This window comes from Sparassis crispa (genome assembly GCF_003851025.1).
Source record: "Sparassis crispa DNA, contig_000006F, whole genome shotgun sequence".
NCBI classification, from domain to species: domain Eukaryota; kingdom Fungi; phylum Basidiomycota; class Agaricomycetes; order Polyporales; family Sparassidaceae; genus Sparassis; species Sparassis crispa.
In genome coordinates, this window is record NW_020939753.1 from 1,619,024 (window position 1) to 1,639,871 (window position 20,848).

General features: G+C 51.9%; 3 protein-coding genes across 3 annotated transcripts; all 3 read right to left on the minus strand.

The window, feature by feature from the left end:
• Positions 1 to 346: 346 nt before the first annotated feature.
• Positions 347 to 2,424, minus strand: SCP_0705590 (hypothetical protein; the record flags this gene model as incomplete). Its single annotated transcript, XM_027760484.1, has 7 exons — positions 347 to 483; positions 533 to 718; positions 770 to 925; positions 988 to 1,142; positions 1,196 to 1,282; positions 1,340 to 1,373; positions 1,446 to 2,424. 7 exons carry the CDS (start codon positions 2,422 to 2,424, stop codon positions 347 to 349), a joined length of 1,734 nt encoding a protein of 577 aa, XP_027616285.1.
• A 12,189-nt stretch (positions 2,425 to 14,613) lies between these two features.
• On the minus strand, positions 14,614 to 15,023 carry SCP_0705600 (hypothetical protein; the record flags this gene model as incomplete). Its single annotated transcript, XM_027760485.1, has 2 exons — positions 14,614 to 14,722; positions 14,782 to 15,023. 2 exons carry the CDS (start codon positions 15,021 to 15,023, stop codon positions 14,614 to 14,616), a joined length of 351 nt encoding a protein of 116 aa, XP_027616286.1.
• A 266-nt stretch (positions 15,024 to 15,289) lies between these two features.
• Positions 15,290 to 15,990, minus strand: SCP_0705610 (hypothetical protein; the record flags this gene model as incomplete). Its single annotated transcript, XM_027760486.1, has 3 exons — positions 15,290 to 15,296; positions 15,361 to 15,804; positions 15,953 to 15,990. The coding sequence occupies 3 exons, from the start codon at positions 15,988 to 15,990 to the stop codon at positions 15,290 to 15,292; spliced, it is 489 nt and encodes a 162-aa protein (XP_027616287.1).
• Positions 15,991 to 20,848: the final 4,858 nt, after the last annotated feature.

Here is a 20,848-nt window from a genome sequence, read left to right on the forward strand (position 1 = left end):
TACACTTTGACTCTGCATAGCCCTACCTTGCTCCTGCTGGAGTTCCCATTCTTGCTGATTCTTTTCCCACTTCTTTTTTGCCTTTTTCCACTTCTTTAGTGCTTTCTGGTGGTTCTCCTCCGCTTCCGGGCAAGACTCTTCCCATATCACTGGTAACTAGTCCAGCAGCATATGAATAATAGTATACGATCACAAGCAAGATGTACTCACAATAAGTGGACCCACAGTTATTGCAAGAGCCTTATACTCATCTGCTGACAGTGATCCACCCGCAGGTTCACCCACGTGAAGTGGAAGCCTCCCCACCCATGGGGGAGCCTCGAACTAGTCCATGCATAAGATAGTGTCAATTGCGTTGTTGTGTACAACTCATCGTCTCAAGGAATTCATGTAGTAGAGCAAGCTCACACTTGTTCTTTGCAGTATTTGCGCGCAGAGCATTATGCTTGATCCATTGCCCGTACCACTGCAATTTGACGACACCTGGTAGCCGAAATCAGTACAGAGAAGATGCAAAACATCAGAAACTTACCGAGTAAAAGATTGTGCATTGGATCGATCACGGTCATCCGAACTGGATCAAAATATGGTAGCCGGGCAAGCTCTGTCCATCGAACACCATGAGCTTTGAAGAAATCGGCTCGTTCTTCCTCTGAAGAGAGTGTCTTCCACTCTCGTGCTAATCGCTTGTGTTCTTCACCGTCGCATGCTGGAAAACCTACATGAGATCAGATAACAATACAAGTGCAGAAAATAGAGTAGTATATACCATTAGATAAGCCCGCATCGGAAAAAAAGTCCTCTTGCTGCACATTGCACTTCGTGCATGGCACCTCAGTGTGATTCTTGTCTGCAAAACTGCTGACCTTGCACATAGCAGGATGGTCACATACGACTGCCACCAGCGTGACACGAACACGAATACCTTGAAGGAGGGAGATACAATTCATACCCTTCGACATGGAGAAAAGGACATACAGAACTCACCATCCGGATATGATGGTGTCTTCATGATGACACCATTTTCGTACAAATTCAACAGGTCGTCGACAACAAGCTTGAGATAATTCTGCACTTGCTCTGCTGTTGGTTCTGTAGGGCCCGGTGTCATCGCACAAACCAGGATATTCTGTGGTCGATATCTGTAAAGGATCTATCAGCACAAGTTAGCACAGATCAAAGGCATGAGATGCACTTGAGGTTGTCGTGCAGGTTCTGTACACAGAAGGCAAGAGGACCAGATGAATGAGATGGCGAAAAGGATGTACGTGCACAGGAAAACCTGTGAAAAATTGAGCTGAGTCGCGCCAGTCAGTGACAAGAGAATCATACAACGCACCAATCCAGACTCAGAGACACCCCGAGGTGAATCTCTGGTGGTCTACTGCTATCCTTGCTGAAGAATGGCTATTTGTCTGGACCTGAAAGCATCTTCCAAACATCACCATCCATGATGCGCGTGTATTGTCCTGGTGTTGAAGGCTCCATCTCCCATGCTACCACTTCCTCGTCCATGCCCGGGCGGCTGAGGAAGTCAGCGATCTCTGCCGAAAGTGGCGCATACGGAGCTGCGAGAATGGGAGGTGGTTTTGGCGGATCTCTGCCGAGAAGTCGTCTTAGCTCACGTATCGCCGCATGCTCCCCGGGAGGAAACAACTTTTCTCCGCATTTTGGGCAGGAGGACTTGCGGTTAACTGTAGGCTCGAATAGGGACTTGCACGTTTTGCAGACTGGTAGGATATGGAAGCGGTCCTTCAAGTCGAAATGCTTCAGGAGGGTGGTGAGTGTTATAGGCATAGAATCCTCTTCCGCAAGAAGTCGGAGTGCGAGAAAAATGGCACAGATCGTGTATAGAATCAAGGATGAGGCGTGAAATGTTACATGGTTCTTCATGTGTAGGGTGCCAACGAGCATCAAGATGGCGCGGACGAACCATTTCGGGTGGGAATTGAGATATGCCTGTTCATCCGAGAGCCGCGCTTCGATCAGCGGCAAGTTTCTGGTATCTATGAATGAATCCGAGTCATGGGTGTCTGCAGATTCTGCGGGTTGTACGATGGGGATGGCAGCGCCAACTGTATCACCTGCTGCAATGCTTGCTCGTCGTTCCAAAGCTGATGAGATCTCTGTCTCACCAACCAATGGGATGCCATCGAGAACAGACAGCCCAAGGACACGCTGTACCTCATCATCATCTGGGTCCTTGTAGTATCCAAGTACACGTTGCTGATTGGCTGGGCTAGAACTTCGTAGCATGTGTACAGGGGTGGGGGAACGCGAAGCCGAGGATGGTCTGAGTGCACTTGGCATATCGCCACGAGGTGAGGGGGTGGTGAACGTCATGGTCGCGTCCTTGGAAAAAACCTGTGCAGAGTAATCCGGGGCATCACTGCCTGCCGTTTGCATAGTCGAACCCTGCGCCATACGAACTGCAGGGTGAGGAAGTGGGAGCGGATCTGGAGACTGCGACCGTGACCACTTAGAGGGGATTGTCGCTGCACTTTCTCTTTCTACACCTCGACTTCGATAATTCGGGCCCCCGCCGCGAGACACAGCGCTGCTCTCGGCAATGGCGCTGCGTCTTTGTCCTCGACCTCGAGATGCCATTGCAGTGCCTATCACTGTGTGTGATGACACAGCAGTTGCCTTTGCACGTCCACGAGCACCGAACGTTGTTTGTGCAAGGGCATCTCTATCCGTGTGTTGCTGCCAAAGGTAGTATGGTACCTCGATACCGCCACAGCGATGACAGTCGCAAGTCACGAGCTTGTATCGCCAGTATTCTGTAGTTGTGTGAGCTAGGATGACAAGAAACTGCTGAGTACGCACTGGCCTCATCTCTGACATGGCTGTGTATCTAACGCGCTTCCCGCCAGATTGTCTTCGATTATCTGTGTCTCTATTTAGTGGCACTATCCACGTTCACAACAGTCAGTCTGTTGCCGGTAACTGCGATCACATTGTTGAAATTTTAGATGCAATAAATCAACAGCAAGATAGCTGCTCACCTCTCAGAGATGTGGGTGACACAGAGGTGGCGGGCTACACGACCTCTCCAGCTTCCCGTACAGTTTCGATGCAGATAGATGATATGTTTAACTCAATGCACGCTGACTAGAGAGATGCAACAAGAATGAAACTTCAATCTCAGTGACGCCGACGCGACGTTGCTGACAGCGAGGGCGGTGGTGGTTCAATCAGGGTGAAGGGCTTTGCACAGAAGCTGAATCTCCTAAGTCCCCATCTCAGAGAAGCTGGCCGAGTCAAAGCATGAACAGCTAGGTCCTTGACGGATAAAAAAGTTGTGTATTCAAAGACGTCAGATAGACGCTGGACTAATGAGCTAGTCGGGACGTAGTCGGCATCACGACTGCCTCATGCAGACACGCGCCGTCCAGATCAAGTTACCCCACGTGCTCACACCTATTAGCAATCTCAAGAATGTCATAGACTTGGATTGACCGACTACGCAGCCTAGGCCCATTTTAGTCTCGGAACCAGACGTTCGGTGGTAGCAGGGAATCACGTGAAACTGACAGTGGAGAGCGAAAAAGAGATGCACAGCTACCACCTAGAACGTCTGGTGAAATTCGTATAGGCGGGGGGGGGGGGGGGATTGTCACACTTCGTGACCAGCGCGTCAGGGCGACATGTCCTACGGGCGATGTGTAGTAGTACGCGTCTTCTGTGTAGTGTCTGTAGCAATCACGATATGCCTTCCCCTCATATATATTCTGCTTCTATGTCCTGCCCTGAGAGTTCTACCTCGACTTCTAGCTCATTTGCAGCTTCAACCCATACCCACGCATCTGCAACCACTTCCGCAAGTGACGCAAACTCAAGAGAAATCCCGGCGATGGCGGCGCAGACTCCCCATGACTCGCATAAGAACCAGAGAGCAAATTCAGCGAGAATCCTGCAGACTGCGTGAGAAGAGGCATCCAAATTGCGCGGGTATGACTCACGCGCATGCCGTTGTCGCCTCATTGAACGGTTCAGAGAGGCAAATAACAAATTCCCTTACAGCTGGCAAATCAACATTGGAGAGGCCTTCGTTCTGGGGCTGGATTGCTCTGTAATAGCGGGTACAGGCGGGTGTAGCAAGTCCGGGTACCATGTAGAAGGTCCGGGTATATATATTGTGTACGACATTGTACCTGATACCTACATCTCTAGACGCGACGCGCGACACGCCTGACGTGCAGAAAGACGCGTCAAGGTCACGTGAATGTGACAATCCCCCCCCCCCGCCTATACGAATTTCACCAGACGTTCTGTCTGCGGGCTGTGCAGGTGTTTTTCGCTCTCCGATTGGGGGCCCGCACTGACAGAACGGCTGGTTCCGAGACTAGGCTTGAACGCGGTGAAGACGGAGTCGATACACAACCCAAAATAAGCGCTCGTAGCGCGTTCACCTGTGACGTCACAGAGGCGGCGACATATGACTCTAATTTGCAAGTGCTGGTCTCATGCATGCAAATGCTCATCTACTTCCTTGGCAGGTCTTTTCCACAAGTTCTACACCCTGCGCACGACGTCTCACTGAGTATGTCCCGGTCTCAGAAGTCTGGGGCGCATATCTATCACGATTGATTGTCCTGGGCCCTCCGGTCAGCATGACCTTGTCCCCAATTTAGTGAATCATTCTATTAGCCGATTACATGTCGGTGTTCGGGAGTTACACGGTATGTTGCACAGATCCTATTCTCTGATCTGAATTTTGGCTGTTCTCTGTGCAACGCTCGGTCGTCTGGTTCACAGATTAGGTGAAGATTTGACATGAGTTTCGTTCATCGACCTCCCATGCATGCTCAGCGCTCATCGTGTGTCCTACTTGGATCCCTCCGCGGTTTCGACAACATGTTATTTTGTCTGCCATTTTTTCCGGTGGACAACGCCGGCCTCCAATATATTTCGATGTAAGATCATGCGCGATATACTGGTGGTGAGGGTTACGACTTCTCCGTTAATTCATTGCACGTTACGTATCTCGTGCCTCGTCACATCCCTGTTGAACTACACCGAGCTTCAGAATACTGCCAGGGCTGTCTCGAATGAAATCAGTCACCTGCGTGGTGCGTCAATATCCGCCTAAGCTCACATTGCAGCGGGTTCATGATCGCGTTTGTCCCAGTAATTCCTCAGAACGTGCGATGTATTACACATTAGAGGCTACTTGCACACCGGCCGTTCACCCTTTTCTGCATCCCCCAAGCACAACGCGGTTTAGTGAATTGAACCAAAGCTTCCTGTAATACTTGCGACATAATACATTATCTATGAACTCCCGCTCAGGTCCACCTCACTACGGAGACGACCTCCTCGCACCCAGTACCTAGGTCAGCGGCCCTCTGTAAGTCCGCAAATCATGTCCTGTCTTTGCAATGAGAACGGGGGATTCCTGCCGTTCTCCCATTGGCTTTCGATCTGACATGTGAGGGCAGCTCGTGGCTACGGTATGTCTCCTTCGCAGCTTTGATTGTCCAGGAGAGCCAGTTTAAGAGATAACATTACGCACAAGCTAGAAGGGTGCATACGAGAGGAGCATCGCCGCCACGAGCAGGGCGAGTGCGAGAAATGCCAGGCCGAGATGAGTGATGCCACGGGGACGAGGCACGACAATTGGCGCAGAGCGCGTGGTGAATATAGAACGCGCAGACGAAGAGCGCCAGCACGTGGAGGGAGATCGATGGCGTGCTGAGAAGAGGAGACGAGATAAGTGCGCGGCGAGGCGCTATGATAGGGCGCGCAGAGGAGCCAGAGCGCCACCGTATTGAGGAAGAGACGCGTCACTCGGATGAAGAGAAATAGAAGGCGGACGAGGAGTAGCGTTTTGTGAACGAAGCGAAAAGGAAGACCCAAAGGCAGAGGCGGCAGATCACGCGAAAACTGAGATGCACATTGTGAAAAAAAAAGATGAAAAAAGAGGCACACAAACGAGGACAAGCACTGGGTAGAAGGACAGCAGGACAGCCGAGAAAGCAAGAAGCAGCGGGGGCTATGGAAGAGGAGGCTGAGAGAACTTTGGCCGCGGCCGCGGAAGGCGCCCGAATCACACAAGAGGAGATGGGACGGAAGCTGAAGGCAGAGATACGCCCGGCAATGGATAATACTGGTAGGGGAGCCGTCACCAGTCAAATTTCTGGCAGAGAAATCGTAACGGCACCTCGGGTCGAACAGCTTGACTCGAATTGAGTGGACTTCAGATACGGACGGATCCCAAGTGTCCGAACGGCGAAACACCTGACCGGTATTAGTACTGTATAACACCTGGCGCGGAGTATGCGCTCGAGCACGGTGATGTGGAGCGTGACCTTGGAAACCGTGAGCTTCGAATTATCGTACAGAGCACGAAGGTCTCACGTCGTTTGTCGTGCCACCTATCGCTATCATCCATCTTGCCAGAGTTTGTATCGGCGCGACCCCTGACTGTTCGCAGACCTTCCCTCGATCGGAGGGGTGTCAATACGTACTAGCTCGGGATGGGATATGTACGTCAAGATGCGTGCCATCGCCAGAAGGCGACAAGACCAAATGCTGTAGCATGTACCAGTATCAGTACCGATATCAATATGCAGCCAAAGAAAGTAGGGATGACGTACAAATATTGAGATTTCTTGAGCATGTAGTAATCACGTTTTTCGTCATGCCATGTAGTGCTACGAGACCTTCTCTCCCGTCTCCGCGTCGGCGATACCGGAGTTGACACAGCCAGGCTTTACAGTTGGGATTTCCTAGTTCATCGGAGGCTCAGCGTTCATTATGCGTGCAGAGTCAAGGTACGTACCGGAGGGAGGAAACGACGCCGGACTTCAGCGAGCTGTAAGCGTCCGAGGTTTTCAATAGAAACTAGAAGTGCAGCAACGACGTACAAAGATGAAAGTATCCTCAGTAAATGAGAACATAGCACGGAAGATCTCTTCGCACGTCGGTGTAGGGCACGCTGCCCTTGGAAAGCCTTCAAATACCTGCGCTGTACGAGGGGCACCCTTACAATGAGGTACAAGGCACCGATATCACCGCTGTGGTTCAAAGACGCACCGGTTGAATCGCCTTCTCCATGCCAGCGTGGCTTTGACAATAGACTCAGGACGACAGTCCCCTAGACTTGCGTGGAGGTCACACTTCCGACCTCGCCAGGGGGTCAGCTGTATATGCCGCTGGACTCAACCTCGCTGAGAAAAAAACTCACTGTTCACATGCATCTTTAGAATTTCGACGAAACCTCCAGCACCCTTATCCTATACCCGACCCTATACGGCACGCCAACGAAGGTACACCATGGTATGACAAAAGCGCTAGATTCGGATGTAGCGTGGGTGTCGACTACACCAGCGCGTCGGAGGGGCGGAGAATGGCGTGGGGGGACGGTAGGCTTCGTCGCTGAAAGGACTTCCAGTCGACGATTGGACTGCGAACGGGCATCTTCCGTGGATGACGGCGACGCGGAGGTCTCTGGCTGCTGCGTCTCGGCGGGGAGGAAGACGGAGCGTTTGGGCTCGTGCTTGGGCGCAGGCTCGAAGAGCGGGGTGACGGCGGCGGCGAGGGTGTAGCTGCAGAAGTGGAAACGGGTGCGCCGAAATCGACGTCCTCGCTTTCGCCGTAAATGAATTCACTGAGAAAGAGATCCGAGAGGTGTCGTCACAGCCATAGTCGGCGTCGGGGCTCTGGAGGTCAATTCGGATTGAGATGCGAGCTGATAATTTGAGAATCTACACCTCCTCCAGCGGGCGAGCCGGCTAACACCTTGAGTGGGTAGGGGTGATGTCGCGAGGAGTGTGGCAAGGTGTCCTGTTTGTGCACTAGTAGAAGCATTAAATCATGCATACCTTTCGGCCTCGAGGTTGGCCCAGGGATATCTGACCATCCGTAGTCATTTGCGGACTTCATGATGATTTGATAGCGAGGACATTGGACGGTGTAACTCGAAATCACTGCAAGGTCGTTGTGCGGGGATGGCGAGTGCACAAAGGGAGGGACTCGCGACTCGGAGTAGCCGGGCCGTGGCGACTCGCGTCTGTCACGATCACGCGCCTACTACGTGACATGCCTCCCGCCTCTGGCGCCTCATTTCCCTATGTGCCCAGGTCGTACCAGGTGAGTATTCCTGGGGGATGTGCATATTTCAGCTATCCTGTTTATACCTGACTAAGGTGCCTCCAGCTCGTCAACGCTATTAATGGAAGTATTGCCAACGTGCAATGACCCAGGTGTTTCTTGGAGTACAATTGTAGTTTCGGGTAGAGGGTGGTATCCGCCGTTGGGACTTACGGTAAAGGCGTACGTGTCCTAACATATGACCACTTATCTTGGACTCTTACTTTGCGCAGACTCACAGCCATTTACTTTTCATCAATGTAATCCCTCGGAGAGATCCCTGCTTGCATGTATCAGTTGTACTGGTGAATACATTCATTCTCCCCCGCCGCGAGATTCCTATCCTCTCATCAGCAAGTGTCGTCTACAACACCGATGTCAAAATGACAATAACTCGAGCTGGGCCAAAGGAAGACTCTTGCTCGGTAGGCAAGGATATTTTTCTTCAATTCGTTGTCCGTTCGCTGACGATACTGCAGACACTTTACTGAAACCGTGACTTCCCATTCGTCCACACTCTCAGCACAACCGTTCCCAACTACAATCGCTACGATCGCGACGATTGTGGATGCTATGTGTGCGGGCTAACCACTAACCCTCTTTCACGTTCTCTGGTCCCGGTCATCCAGCGATTGTCAAGCAGGATACTTGTGAGTAATCTAATTATTGTAGTCCCTCTCCCCTGAACGTCCTGCTCCCCCCGATTTCCCAGAAAATCGGACTGCTCGACTCCACTTTCTTCACAATGTCAATACCGCGCAGACGTCTCGCCATCTCACCACGCAACGCGAGGACACCGGACAGGTGTCTCAAAACGCACCTCCCTCGACTTCGTCTTCGAAGGGTTTGCCGCTTGTCGAGCGCGAACATCGACGACACGCACACCCTGTACTTTTTCATGCAAAGCGTTTCAGCTGCACGATGACATCTTCTCCCCTCAGTCGCCTGGCATAGAGATCACCTTGCAGGTCCCGGAGTATCGACGGAGGTTTGTCGCGAAGTGAAGACGCAGGTGACGGTGCGCACTACCTTTTCTCTGCATTCCCTCAGTTAACATTCCCCTCGCTGATGCCATACTTATCCGTGACGAACTTTCATTGGCAGCACTTGGCTCTTTCGAGCGCGAGTGCACGGTCGCTCACAATATTAGATAGAACATTGCTTTCCTAGGACTACTGAATTAAATTTCCGATTACCAGGTATGTCAACGCCTGTACGAAATGATACAGGCATTGGGAACGCAGCCAATGTCCTACAGGAGGTGTACTGTGATATTCGTCGGTGTTTGTTCCGCAGTCGCGGACAGCCTTGTGATGTAGCAGGCTGGTAAGGAGCTCGACTCGAGGAACCGTTCGTAGCAGCACGTCCCGTGCACAGACTCTGCACCGGCCCGCGTCCTCATGGCAGGTCGACAGAGTGCGCGCACGGCCTCTTTCAAATTTCATACAGATATGCGTGCGTCTATCTGCTATTTGCCGTGATGGACCACCCATTTGTTAAGGTTCACCATGTAGGAAGCATGTTTCGTCGTGTCCCGTTCCTCTGGGCTTGGATGGCACCATCCGGTTCCATCGCTTCCATACATGATAACCTATGCGCGTGCTTTTGATGCATGGCTATCAACGCACCAAGTATGCATGTTCGAGGCACGTGGGTTGATACCCTGTCTTTTCTTGAGTTCGTCGTCCAACCCCCCTTCCTCCACTCCTCGAGTTCTTCCTCATCCAAACCCCCTCACTCTACACAATGAGCTCCTGGTCCGAACTCACTTTTCCCGAACTCACCGCGCCCGAACTCGCCCTATCCGAATTTGCCTCTCTTGCACTCACCTCGCCTAAACTCACCTCGCCCAAACTCACCTCGCCCAAACTCACCTCGCCCAAACTCACCTCGCCCAAACTCACCTCGCCCAAACTCACCTGGTCCACGCTCTCCTTTCCCAAACTTCCCTCGTATGAATTTGCCTATCCCGAATTCAACCCGATGAGTTCCTCCCTGGCCGAACCTGCCTTGCCCAAATTCGCCTCGCCCAGTAGGTCCCTATTCCTAAATTCTTGAAGTGTATGACTGACATGACACGTTGTCTCGCATCCTCTAATTCAAGAAGATGTTTATCCTCGTAGGACGTACAAATCGTACCTTGAACAATGGAAAGCTGCAATCTGGGGACGCATACCGGTACGCCACCTAGATCTTACTCCCCGATCCAGGTATTGACCGCTGTCTGTGCAATGATCGACATTCTCATCCATAGTACATCATGATACCGAGGCTCCCCCCTGAGCTGATGGACTACATAATTGACTTTGTGGGCGGCAAGCCAGATTTCAGCTTCCCCGATCGGCAGACGCTGTACAGCTGTGCTCTTGTTTGTCGTGCATGGTTCCCAGCTAGCCGTTATCGTCTTTATGGCTCTAGACAGACTGTACAATCCAGCAAGCACTTCGAAGCCCTTGTGCGGGCATCAAGGATCCCGCATATGGCATGTAGTCTGCGATCGGTGCGCAAACTGCATCTGGAGGATTCAAAGCCTGCATGGGTCCATCAATTACCCTTTGTCCTTGGACAAGTATTCTCAGCAGTCCAGGAGTTGCATATCCAATACATCAGATGGGATGCGGTTGTTATGCATCGACACGTACTGCTAATTGGCTTCACTCAGTTCGGATGTATTACCAAGCTGACATTGTCTGACTGCACATTCCGCAATTTCTGCCAATTTCGACATCTTATCTGTGCACTACCTCGGCTGCAGATACTAGAGGTGAAGGATTTATCGATGAAGACATCTGAGGCATTCCCAATTACTATTGCGACATCGCGATTTTCTGCACTCACCAGACTTTCCCTCTTCTGTGATCATAGTCACAAACAATCACTAAGGCTATATTCCGCACTTCTCAAATGGCTGGTATTGATGCCAGCATCCATCCGGAGTCTGCAGTCACTAGCTGCGAACAATTTTTCCTGCCAAACTTCAGCTCCTCTGAGAAACTTACTCCAACATGTCGGAACTAGTCTGGAGTCTCTATATTTAAGTCTGTATGCGCTGACTGCCTCTGATGGTAAGTGTTATAGCCTACATCACAGTGGCATCCTGAGACGTAATATCACCCACTGGCATAGTGCAGGACTTGAATGTCAGCCGTTTCACTGGACTTCGCAACCTCAATTTGCGGTGGATGCATAGGATGTCTTTGGCAGAGATCCTGCACATCATTTCACCAAATTGCCTCCATGAACTCAGCATAGGGATGTATCTAGGAGAAGTGGAACGCGAGTGGGAGAGTGCGGCCCGTATCCTGGACGAGCCGCAGTTTATCACACTACGGAAGTTCGAGCTGGCGATTCAAGACAAAACCTTTACCGAGGAAGAGAAGCGGTGCATTTCGGGCAGTCTGGATGCCTTGCGACAGCGAGGTGTCCGTGTGATTGTGGAGTTCACTTTTGACCCACCTCCACGTTGCCTCTGGGGGGAGTGCGACGTCCGGTTGGATGATATGTCCCCACGCGGCATAGAACGTCATATTCGATCGAAACACAGCAATGGAAACTGGATTCGGGAGCACCCTGGGGAGTGTAGGTGGAACACAGAGCAAGGGCTATGCGGACGTCGGATGATGCAGGGCGGCTACGGCAAGCACATAGCATCGACCCATTTGCAGTCTACAACCGCGATGTGTGACAAGTGCAGAAGGACCTTTACTAGGTTGGACGCGCTTCGGAGGCACATGAACCATTGCAGGGGTGTCACTGGTGGTCTGTGAGTAGGTGCACAGAACTACACTACTGTCTGGGGGAAATGGTTTTCATATCACATTAGAAGTTGAAGTACATACGACTGCTTTGTATAACTCATCTGCCCTTATTTTCGTTTCGAGAATATCCAACAACCATACAGCTGAATGACTTCCTCTGTGTGAGAACAACATGGTTTGTACTATCACGACAGTAAACCGACAGCTTGCAGATACAATTTCACCTCATACAACACGGTGTAATCGTATCCGCCCCCGCGTACTTGCACTGTTCGAGATCGCAGAGTGGCCTCGCAGCCACCACTAAGCCGTAGTACCTGTACAATGTCGGAGGTTAGCTGAAGCACGGGATTTCAATCTAGTCCCGGCTCTCCAAACGAGCTTAGTGGCAACGAGAACAAGTGATGAGGCTGAAAGCGACAGAGAGGATGCCTATCAAACGGATTTGCGATACAACGAGGTCCGACGGTGGAGTCCCAGTCTCCAAGTTACTTGCATGGATTACCTGGCCTCAGACACTCTCGGGTATATCGCCGCGCCCGAGGGAGCGCCGTGAAGTGGTCCGCCGACAGTAACGCAGTTCTATTCCGCGAATTGAGAGGGAATGGTATGCAGAACTTGCGGAGAGAAGATGCGCGGCGAAAGAAGTCGGGTGATGTCAATATTGGTGCAGGATCAGTTCTTACTGTGCAGTTGTCCGAATGAAGACCTGGGCCGGAAGAAAAACACGAGTACACGATGAACCACTTGACTGCAAAAATGCGCGCCATAAGCTGTTGGTCCAGCTGTATGACAGATCTTCGGCAGTCTTCAATCTTGGATCAAAATAAGCCTTAGGAGTCATTGCAGCTGCGAAGGACTCACCGCCCGAGTTTGAGCGACCGTACCCGAAAACAATGTCTGCTCGTAGTACATGTTTGGCACGGTCCTTTGGCAGCCGGAAGCCAGGCGGCATAGGTACCGGCATTGATGGGGAGAAGCATACTGTTGTTACCTAAGCTGCAGACGCGGACACTTGTCTACTGTAACCAACGATCTCACAGACGTGCGAATGGTCAACACGGTACATACCATCCTCTGCCTTCGATCATTATCTTGAGAACGATGAATTGACTTCAAGGTTGACAGTATGGCCATCCCAGCTGACGAGAGCTGGGGGTTAGGTAGGGAAGTTGATGGGAGAAGTGCCGAGGCGTCATCCGCTAGCACAATTGCAAGGATGCTAAGCCGATCCATTACCCTCCGAATTCTGCGTACAGAAATACGACAACTTGTGAACATAAGCACGCTTCGTATCAGGAGGAATCGGAGGAAGTCGAACGATATTTTTCGACTGCGATCGTGAGTCAGCTTTCGTGCGGCAAGCGTGCTGTTGAGATCGCGATGAGAAAGCCTTTGCCTTCGAGTGTCTTCTGAGCTGGAGTCTTCGAAATAGTATCAGGATTATACCAGTGCACTCTGAGTGGAGCAGAACAATAGATCAACAACGTGCGCAACGAGACTAAGAGAAACGGGGGCATACTATAAACAACTCAAAGAAGCGCGACTTATAAAACGATCCAGATGCATGTGCGGTGTCTGATTCTCGGTCACAACGATCTTTCTGAAGATTCGTGCCCTGTAATGCTATCAAATGTTCTCGTTCGGAAGTTCTCCTGCTTCGCTGGAGGCTCAACGGGCAGCGGTTGTTATGGCAGCAAAGGTCGAGGTACATACCAACGGGAGAGACAGATGAAACGGCGCTGACTTGAGATGTAAGTGTCTGAAGGAGGAACTAGCATGAAACACAGGGATGAACTACGAATAATGAAGCCTTGAGGACTCCTCATTAAACAAAACCATAACGAAGGTTTACCCGCGTGCCATCGCAAGGAACGTTTCGAATACCAGTAAATTGGGTAGCGTTCGGTACAATCACGTCGGCATAGATTAAAGGAACCCGGTTGATTCACCTTCGCAAGGGCAGTGCGCAACTTCTACGTACGACAGCCCTAAAATTGCGTGGAGTTCAAACAGCCGACGCAGCCAGCCATGCGCTGTTAGACTCGATCTCACTGAACAAAAAACTCACCACTCACACGCCGCTGTAGACTTTCAAAGACACCTTCAGCACCCTTGTCGCTCACCCGACCTTATACGGCACGCCGACGAGAGAGCGCGACAGAACTGGATGTAGTGTAGACTACCGTAGCAGCGCGCCGTAGGGGCGGAGAATGGCGTAGGGAAGGCACCTCCGTCAGTGTAATGACTGCCAGCGACGGAATAGCACAGACTGGGTACTGGAGTGATCGCAGTGCGCAGAGTCAATACACAATAGGCGGGAGAGTCCGAGCCAAGCCGAAATAAGCGCTCGTGGCGCATTTACTTCTGACGTCACGAAGGCGATCTCGATCTGTAGACGACTGTCCCTCCTGCGCTGGCGTGCAAGACTACTCAAGTACTCACTGACGACATACGGCTCTAATTGGCGCGCATATCCCCCCGGCTTTCCAGCTAATTATTTTCGATAGACTCGGGCAAAGATATTAAAATATTTGTTCACCAACACCGAACCTGCGCCAGGTGCTCGTCGTGTACCGGGCGACTTACCAGATACACCGCTTTCCTCGTCTTCTCCACCCGTCCCCTCCGCCATGTTCTTGACACACAAAACTCTACCATAATGACAGCATCCGTACTCAGGGTTGCGGCTCCCGCCGGCCTTCTATGCTCTCTAGCAGCACGCCTGGCCCGCAGTCTTCCACGAGACACGTTCGCCTCAGCCAGTAATATCGTGGCGATGGCACTGCGCCCGAGTGCGCGTGTGCGTGTGATGGGATGGGGAAACGGCGACGTGTATGTACTTGCACTTAGTGGGATCTCGTGTGCTGACGTCGCCATCGGAGGATTAACGGCGCTGCTCGGTTCGGCTCATGCGGGTACTTACTGCATGCAAATGTAGGGCGAGGGATCCTCAAGCCGGATCCGCTTTCTGACACGATCACCACGCTCGAGTTCGTCGATGCCGAATATCGAAGGGCGACGCACGCACGCACGCGTACAGGATGGCGCAGTCGGGAGGAGTGGTGGTGCGGCGAGGACTGCGTACATTCCTGCATATGTGACTGCAGGGCTAGGTCCTGGATCTGCTTCAGCATTCGAGGACGTACGGAGGACGTAAACCACCATGGTTATTCGCTCTGGGTGCTGGCCGGGATCTCCCCGTCTGAGAGTTGGCTATGGCATGCATAATAATGCATGATGCAAATGACCGAAGGGCGCTGCACCGGTGAGACGCGCAATGTGTGCCCGAGCTCCGACTCTCAGAAAGTAGCACACTGGACGTTGCAACGCATTGAGGGCGAGCTTGAAGATAGAGCAACGGTGTGATTCGCAAAAAGGGCATGAATTTATACATCAGAAGCAAGGATAGCGGTGCAGCATCGACAGTGATACTAGTGACTAAAATAAAAAGAGAGAGAGGAGCAACATCAAATGCGACACAAAAAGAATACTCTGCACGCACCTACACCGCAGCCTCGCGCTGCTAGGGACGTGCGGCCCATACGCGATCCTGGGCTCGCGGCAAAGGCAGGCCGTCGAGGGATTCTTCTTCGGGGGCTCGCGCGTGCCGCCCGTCGTCGTGAGCCGGAAGGGCGCCAGGCTGGGCTTGTCCTCGCGGTCCGGCAGTGGGAGCTCGCAGAGCGAGAAGTGGTACGGGTAGCCTACAGCGTGCGGGTGCACAACGGGCTCCTTCCGTGGGTGGCGGCGAGGGCACGGGGCGGCAGCAGAGGTAACGGTGGACAACGGCGACGCGGAGACCTCCGACTGCTGCGTCTTGGCGGGGAGGAAGACGGAGCGTTTGGGCTCGTGCTTGGCCGCAGGCTTGGCTAGAGCAGGGTGATGGCGACGAAGGTGTAGCTGCAGAAGTGGGAAGTCGAGGTCTGCGCTGGCGCCGTAAACAGATTCGCTGATGGGAGAGATCGGGGATGTTTCGTCATAGTACTAGTCGTAGTCGGCGTCGGGGCTAACCCCTCGAGTGGGTAGGGGCGATGTTGCGAGGAGTGTCGCAAGATGTTCTGTTAGTGCATTAGCTACAGGAGCAGTGTCATGCATACCTTTTGGCCTCGTAGTTGGCCCAGTGACGTCTGACCATCCGTAGTCATTTGCGGACTTCCAGGTGATTTGATATCCAGGACATTGGACGCTGTAACTTGAAATCTCTGCGAGGTCGTTGTGCGGGGATGGCGAGCGCAGCGCTGAGTGTACCTGAGCACGTTGGTGACTCGGAGTAGCCGGCCGTGCCAGCGGCGTCTCGCGTCTGTCACGATCACGCGCCGACGTGACATGCCTCCGAGACTCCTCCGCCTCATGTCCACGGTCACGCCATTGTATGTGCCCAGGGTGGTCTCAGGTGAGTACTAGCCTGGGGGAAGGTGCGTAGTTCAATTTTCTCGTTTATGGCTCACTAGGGTCCTCGCCAGTGCCGCTGACGAAGGGATCGCCAATACGCGACGATCCAAGAGTTTCTTGGAAGTAGTTTTGGATGCGGCGCAGAGGGAGGGTATCGGCCGTCGGGACTTGGGATAAAGATGTACGTGTCCTGGTTCATGATCACGTACGTGCACCCGTCCTCAACTCTTACTTTGCAAGGACTTGCAGCAATTTCGTTGTCGTTGATGTGATTCCGGAAGGAGATACATTCATGCATGTATCACCTACACTCGTGAATATACTCATTCTTCCTCGTCCCGAGATCAAGGCGAATACTCTGCGAGCAAGGATCTTTTCTTTTCCACCCTTTGTCAATTCGCTCACTCCAGAGACACTTCGCGACACCACGACTACCCTTTCGTCCTCACTCTGAGCGCAACTGTTCCCAGCTATGATCGCGACAATCGCGGACGCTTTGCGCAGTGAGTAACGGCTGTTCGATTACGGCCGCTCTTTCACGCTCTGTTGTCCCGGTCGTGGGGAAATTATCGAGCAGGGTTACATGTGAGTAGACTAACTGTTGTAGTCCCTCGCCCTGAATGTCTCACGGCTCCCCGATTTTCCAGAAAATTTAATTGCCAGACATCGAGAATTCCCAACCTCTTCACATAAACGACGGCAGCGCGTAGGCTTCTCTTCACCTCATCACGCAACGCGAGGACACCGGATCGGTGTTTCAAAGTGCACCTCCCTCGACTTCGTCTTTGAAGGGTTTGCCGCTCGTCAAGCGCGAACACGCACATCCCCTGTACTTTTTTGCGCAAAGCATTTCGGCTGCACGAGGACATCTTCTCCACTCAGTCGCCTGCAGTCGAGATCACTTTGCAGATCCCGGAGCATCAACGGAGGTTTGTCGCAAAGTGAAGATGTGGGTTTTAGTGCGCACTACGTTTTCTTTGCATTCCCTCAGTTCAGATTTCCCTCGCTGATGCCATACTCATCTGCGACGAATTCTCATTAGCAGCGCTTGGCTCTTTGGAGCACTCACGCACGGTTGCGCACGATAAGATCGCTTTCCTAGAAATACTGAATTAATTTTCCGAGTGCCAGGTATGTCCACGCCTGTAAGAAATCGATACAGGCAGTGGCGGCCAATGTTCCACAGGTTCTATCCCGAGCAGGCGTATTGTGATATTCGTTGGTGTTCGTTCCGCAATCGCGGACAGCCTTGCGATGTAGGGCAGGCTGATAACGAGCTCGACTCGGGAACCGTTCGTGATAGCATATCCTGTGCATAGTGACAGGTCAACAATAAAATCTATACAGATATGCGTGCGTCTATCTGCTATTTGCCGTGATGGACCACTCATTTGTTCAAATTTGCTAACCAATGATAACCCACGTGCTTGTTTTAGGCGCATGGCTATGAAGGCGTCAAGTTCTTATCCATGTTCGGGGTGTGAGAGTCAGTGTCCTATCTTTTCGTGAGCTCGTCGTTGTCCAAACCCCCACCTCCAATCCTTGAATTCCTCCTTGTTCTCAACCTCCCCTTACTCGACACAATGAACTCCTCCTTGTCTGAACTTAACTTACCCGAAGTCGCCTCGCCCGGAGTCACCTCACCCGAACTCGCCATGTCCGAAGTCACCTCATTCGAACTCGCCTGGTCCGAGCTGCCCTTTCCCGAACTTCCCGCGTATGAATTTGGATATCCCGAATTCAACCCAATGAGTTCCTCCCTGCTTGAAACAGCCTTGCCCATTTTCGCCTCACCCAGTAAGTTCCTACTCCTAAACTCTCGAAGTGCATAACTGACATGACTGGTTGTCTTGCATCCTCTAGTTCAGAAAACCAATTCTGGCAGGGACTACTGGCACATTACAGGGTGGGAGGCTGCAATTTGGGAATGCTTACCGGTACGTCGCCCAGATCCTACTCCCCGATCTGAATATTGATCACTGTCTGTGCAACGATCAACATTCTCGTCCATAGTACACGAATATACCCAGGCTTCCTCCCGAGCTGACAGACTGTATAATCAGCTTTGTGGGTGGCAGCCCAGATCTCTTAAACGCCGAGAAGGAGATGCTGTGCAATTGTGCTCTCGTTTGTCGCGCGTGGCTTCCCGCTAGCCGTTATCATCTTTATCACTCTACGCTGGCTCTACGATCCAGCAAGTGCTTTGAAGCTCTTGTGCAGACATCAAGGGCCTCGTATGTGGCAGCGGCTCTGCGAGCAGTGCTCATACTAGATCTGAAGGATTCAAAGCCTGCATGGGTGCATCGATTTCCGTTTGTCCTTGGACAACTGTTCTCAGCAGCCCAGGAGTTGTATATCTCTGACATCGAATGGGATGCAGTTGTTATGCATCGAAACACACTGCCGCTTGGCTTTCGACAGTTTGGATGTGTTACCAGGCTGACGTTATGGGGGTGCAAGTTCCAGAATTTCCGCCAATTTCAACGTCTCATCTGTGCACTACCTCATCTACGGTGCCTAGAGGAGCAGAGATCATCAGTGAAGACCCCCCAGGGATCCCCAATCACTATTGCAGCATTGCGATATCCTGTAATCACCGAACTAAAATTGACAGGCCCTGAAGCAGATCCAGTGCTTGATTTAGCACTTCTCGACTGGCTGGTATTGATGCAGGCATCCATCCAGAGTCTGCGGTCACTGAACATACATCTACGTGATAAAGCTCTATCTTCTCTCAGAAACTTACTGGAGCACGCCGGAACCCAGCTGGAGAATCTATGGTTATCTCTCCCTCTTGGAACTACCTCCCATACCAGTGGTAGTATTACACTTTATATCACAGTCGTATCGTGAGATCTAATATCACCCACAGTGCAGCATTTGAATCTAGGCCATTGCACTGTACTTCGCAACCTCGCCTTGCGGCAGGTACAAAACATCTCTTTGGCAGAGATCCTTCGCACCATTTCACCAAATTGCCGCCTTCACAAACTCGACATATTGATGGAGCCAGGAGAAGTGGATTGCGAGTGGGAGAGCGCAGCCCAGATCCTGGATGAGCAGCAATTTCTCACACTGCGGGAGTTCATGCTAGACGTTCGAGGCAATGACTTTGCCAAGGAAGCGAAGCGGCGCATTTTGGACTGTTTCGATGCCTTGCGTCAGCGAGGTGTCGAATTTAGGCTGTGTTTCAACTGGAAGGTCTATTGCAGCGATTCACCCACTATATCAGTGTGTCAATCGAAGACTCCGGAGCTGCAGGTTGACATCTGAGCGGACGAGGTCAGGAGAAACAGTATGGCGGAGGCACTCTGGTTCGGCGAGCACAGCTGGCAGGCTGCAACGTTGCGGGGAGGACAGGTAGGTAACTCGGAAGTTGGAATGTCCAGACGGTGCGAGTTCTTCTATGCAGGACATCATTCTTTGTCAGACTATATGTACTCAAGTTTCCGAGTCGGAAACAGGTCGATGTGCCAGAGATACGTATGATTTTTACCACTCTATTCTCGAGATTGTTGTCCTTCCGTTGTAATTTTACAGACTTAGAAGTGTCTCGCGAATCCCGAAAGACGTGTGGGCTTCTGCGCGTACCGGATTGTGTACAGTTCATACTTAGATACCGACTGCGCACGCAGTTCGTAGGTCTGAAGTTCTGATTGCATTGAATTTACATATACAGAAACCCACGAAATCGATCGTGCATCCTAACAATATCACATCCCTGCCAACAGCACACCGGAGGACAATCCCTTGGTGAACAATGCGGGGAGGGCGCATAACTCAAATGTCCAAATTGTTGCGGAATATGTATAGGACCTAGCCGATCACAAATGCCAAGGACAAATCAGCTCAATGCACACGGCGTACCAGAGTGTTATCCACGACGAGCTCGCCGCTTGCAGAATGTCTTGGACTGCGGGACACCATCAGAACACTTGTGTGCTGTCTCCGCCTACAAGTCTGGAGAAATTGTGTCGATAACAATAAGGCGGTGTTTGAGTGGGAGCGCAGTCGCACCTGTGTGCGCTGATGGGGAAGGGTACGCAGGCGATGTGGAGAGAAGACGCCGAGTGCCAGATCCCGAGTGATCTAAGAATTCGCGCTAGACTGCCATAATCGCGCAGAAATCCTAACGACGAGGGAAGTCAATATAGAGCCCATGACGCGAGAAAAAAACGAACTCATGACGAGTCCGCTTGACCGAGGATGCGGCGAAACGGAGCAATGCGCTGATCCTGCGAAGCGATACGTCCTGTGCAATCTCAAATGTGAAATCAAAAATCTTACGGGATTTTAGCGCTGCGAATGACTCACCTGTTGAGCTCGAACGATCCTCCCTAAAAATGGTGTTTGATCATAGTACAGACCTCGGCAGCGGGCAGCTCAGCGCGACGGGTACCCGCACCAATGCGGGGAATAGCACTTTGTGCTATTTGGGGTGGGATATAGATGCGCGGTTGAGTAGCGAATATACAGACACATGGAGACGCCGATCCGAAGAGACAGTCTTGGGAAGATGAATGGATTTTGAGACGACCGACGCGAATTTCTGACGTAGCAGTGTTGTTAACAGGAGCGCCGAGGTGACCTATGTTGTTACA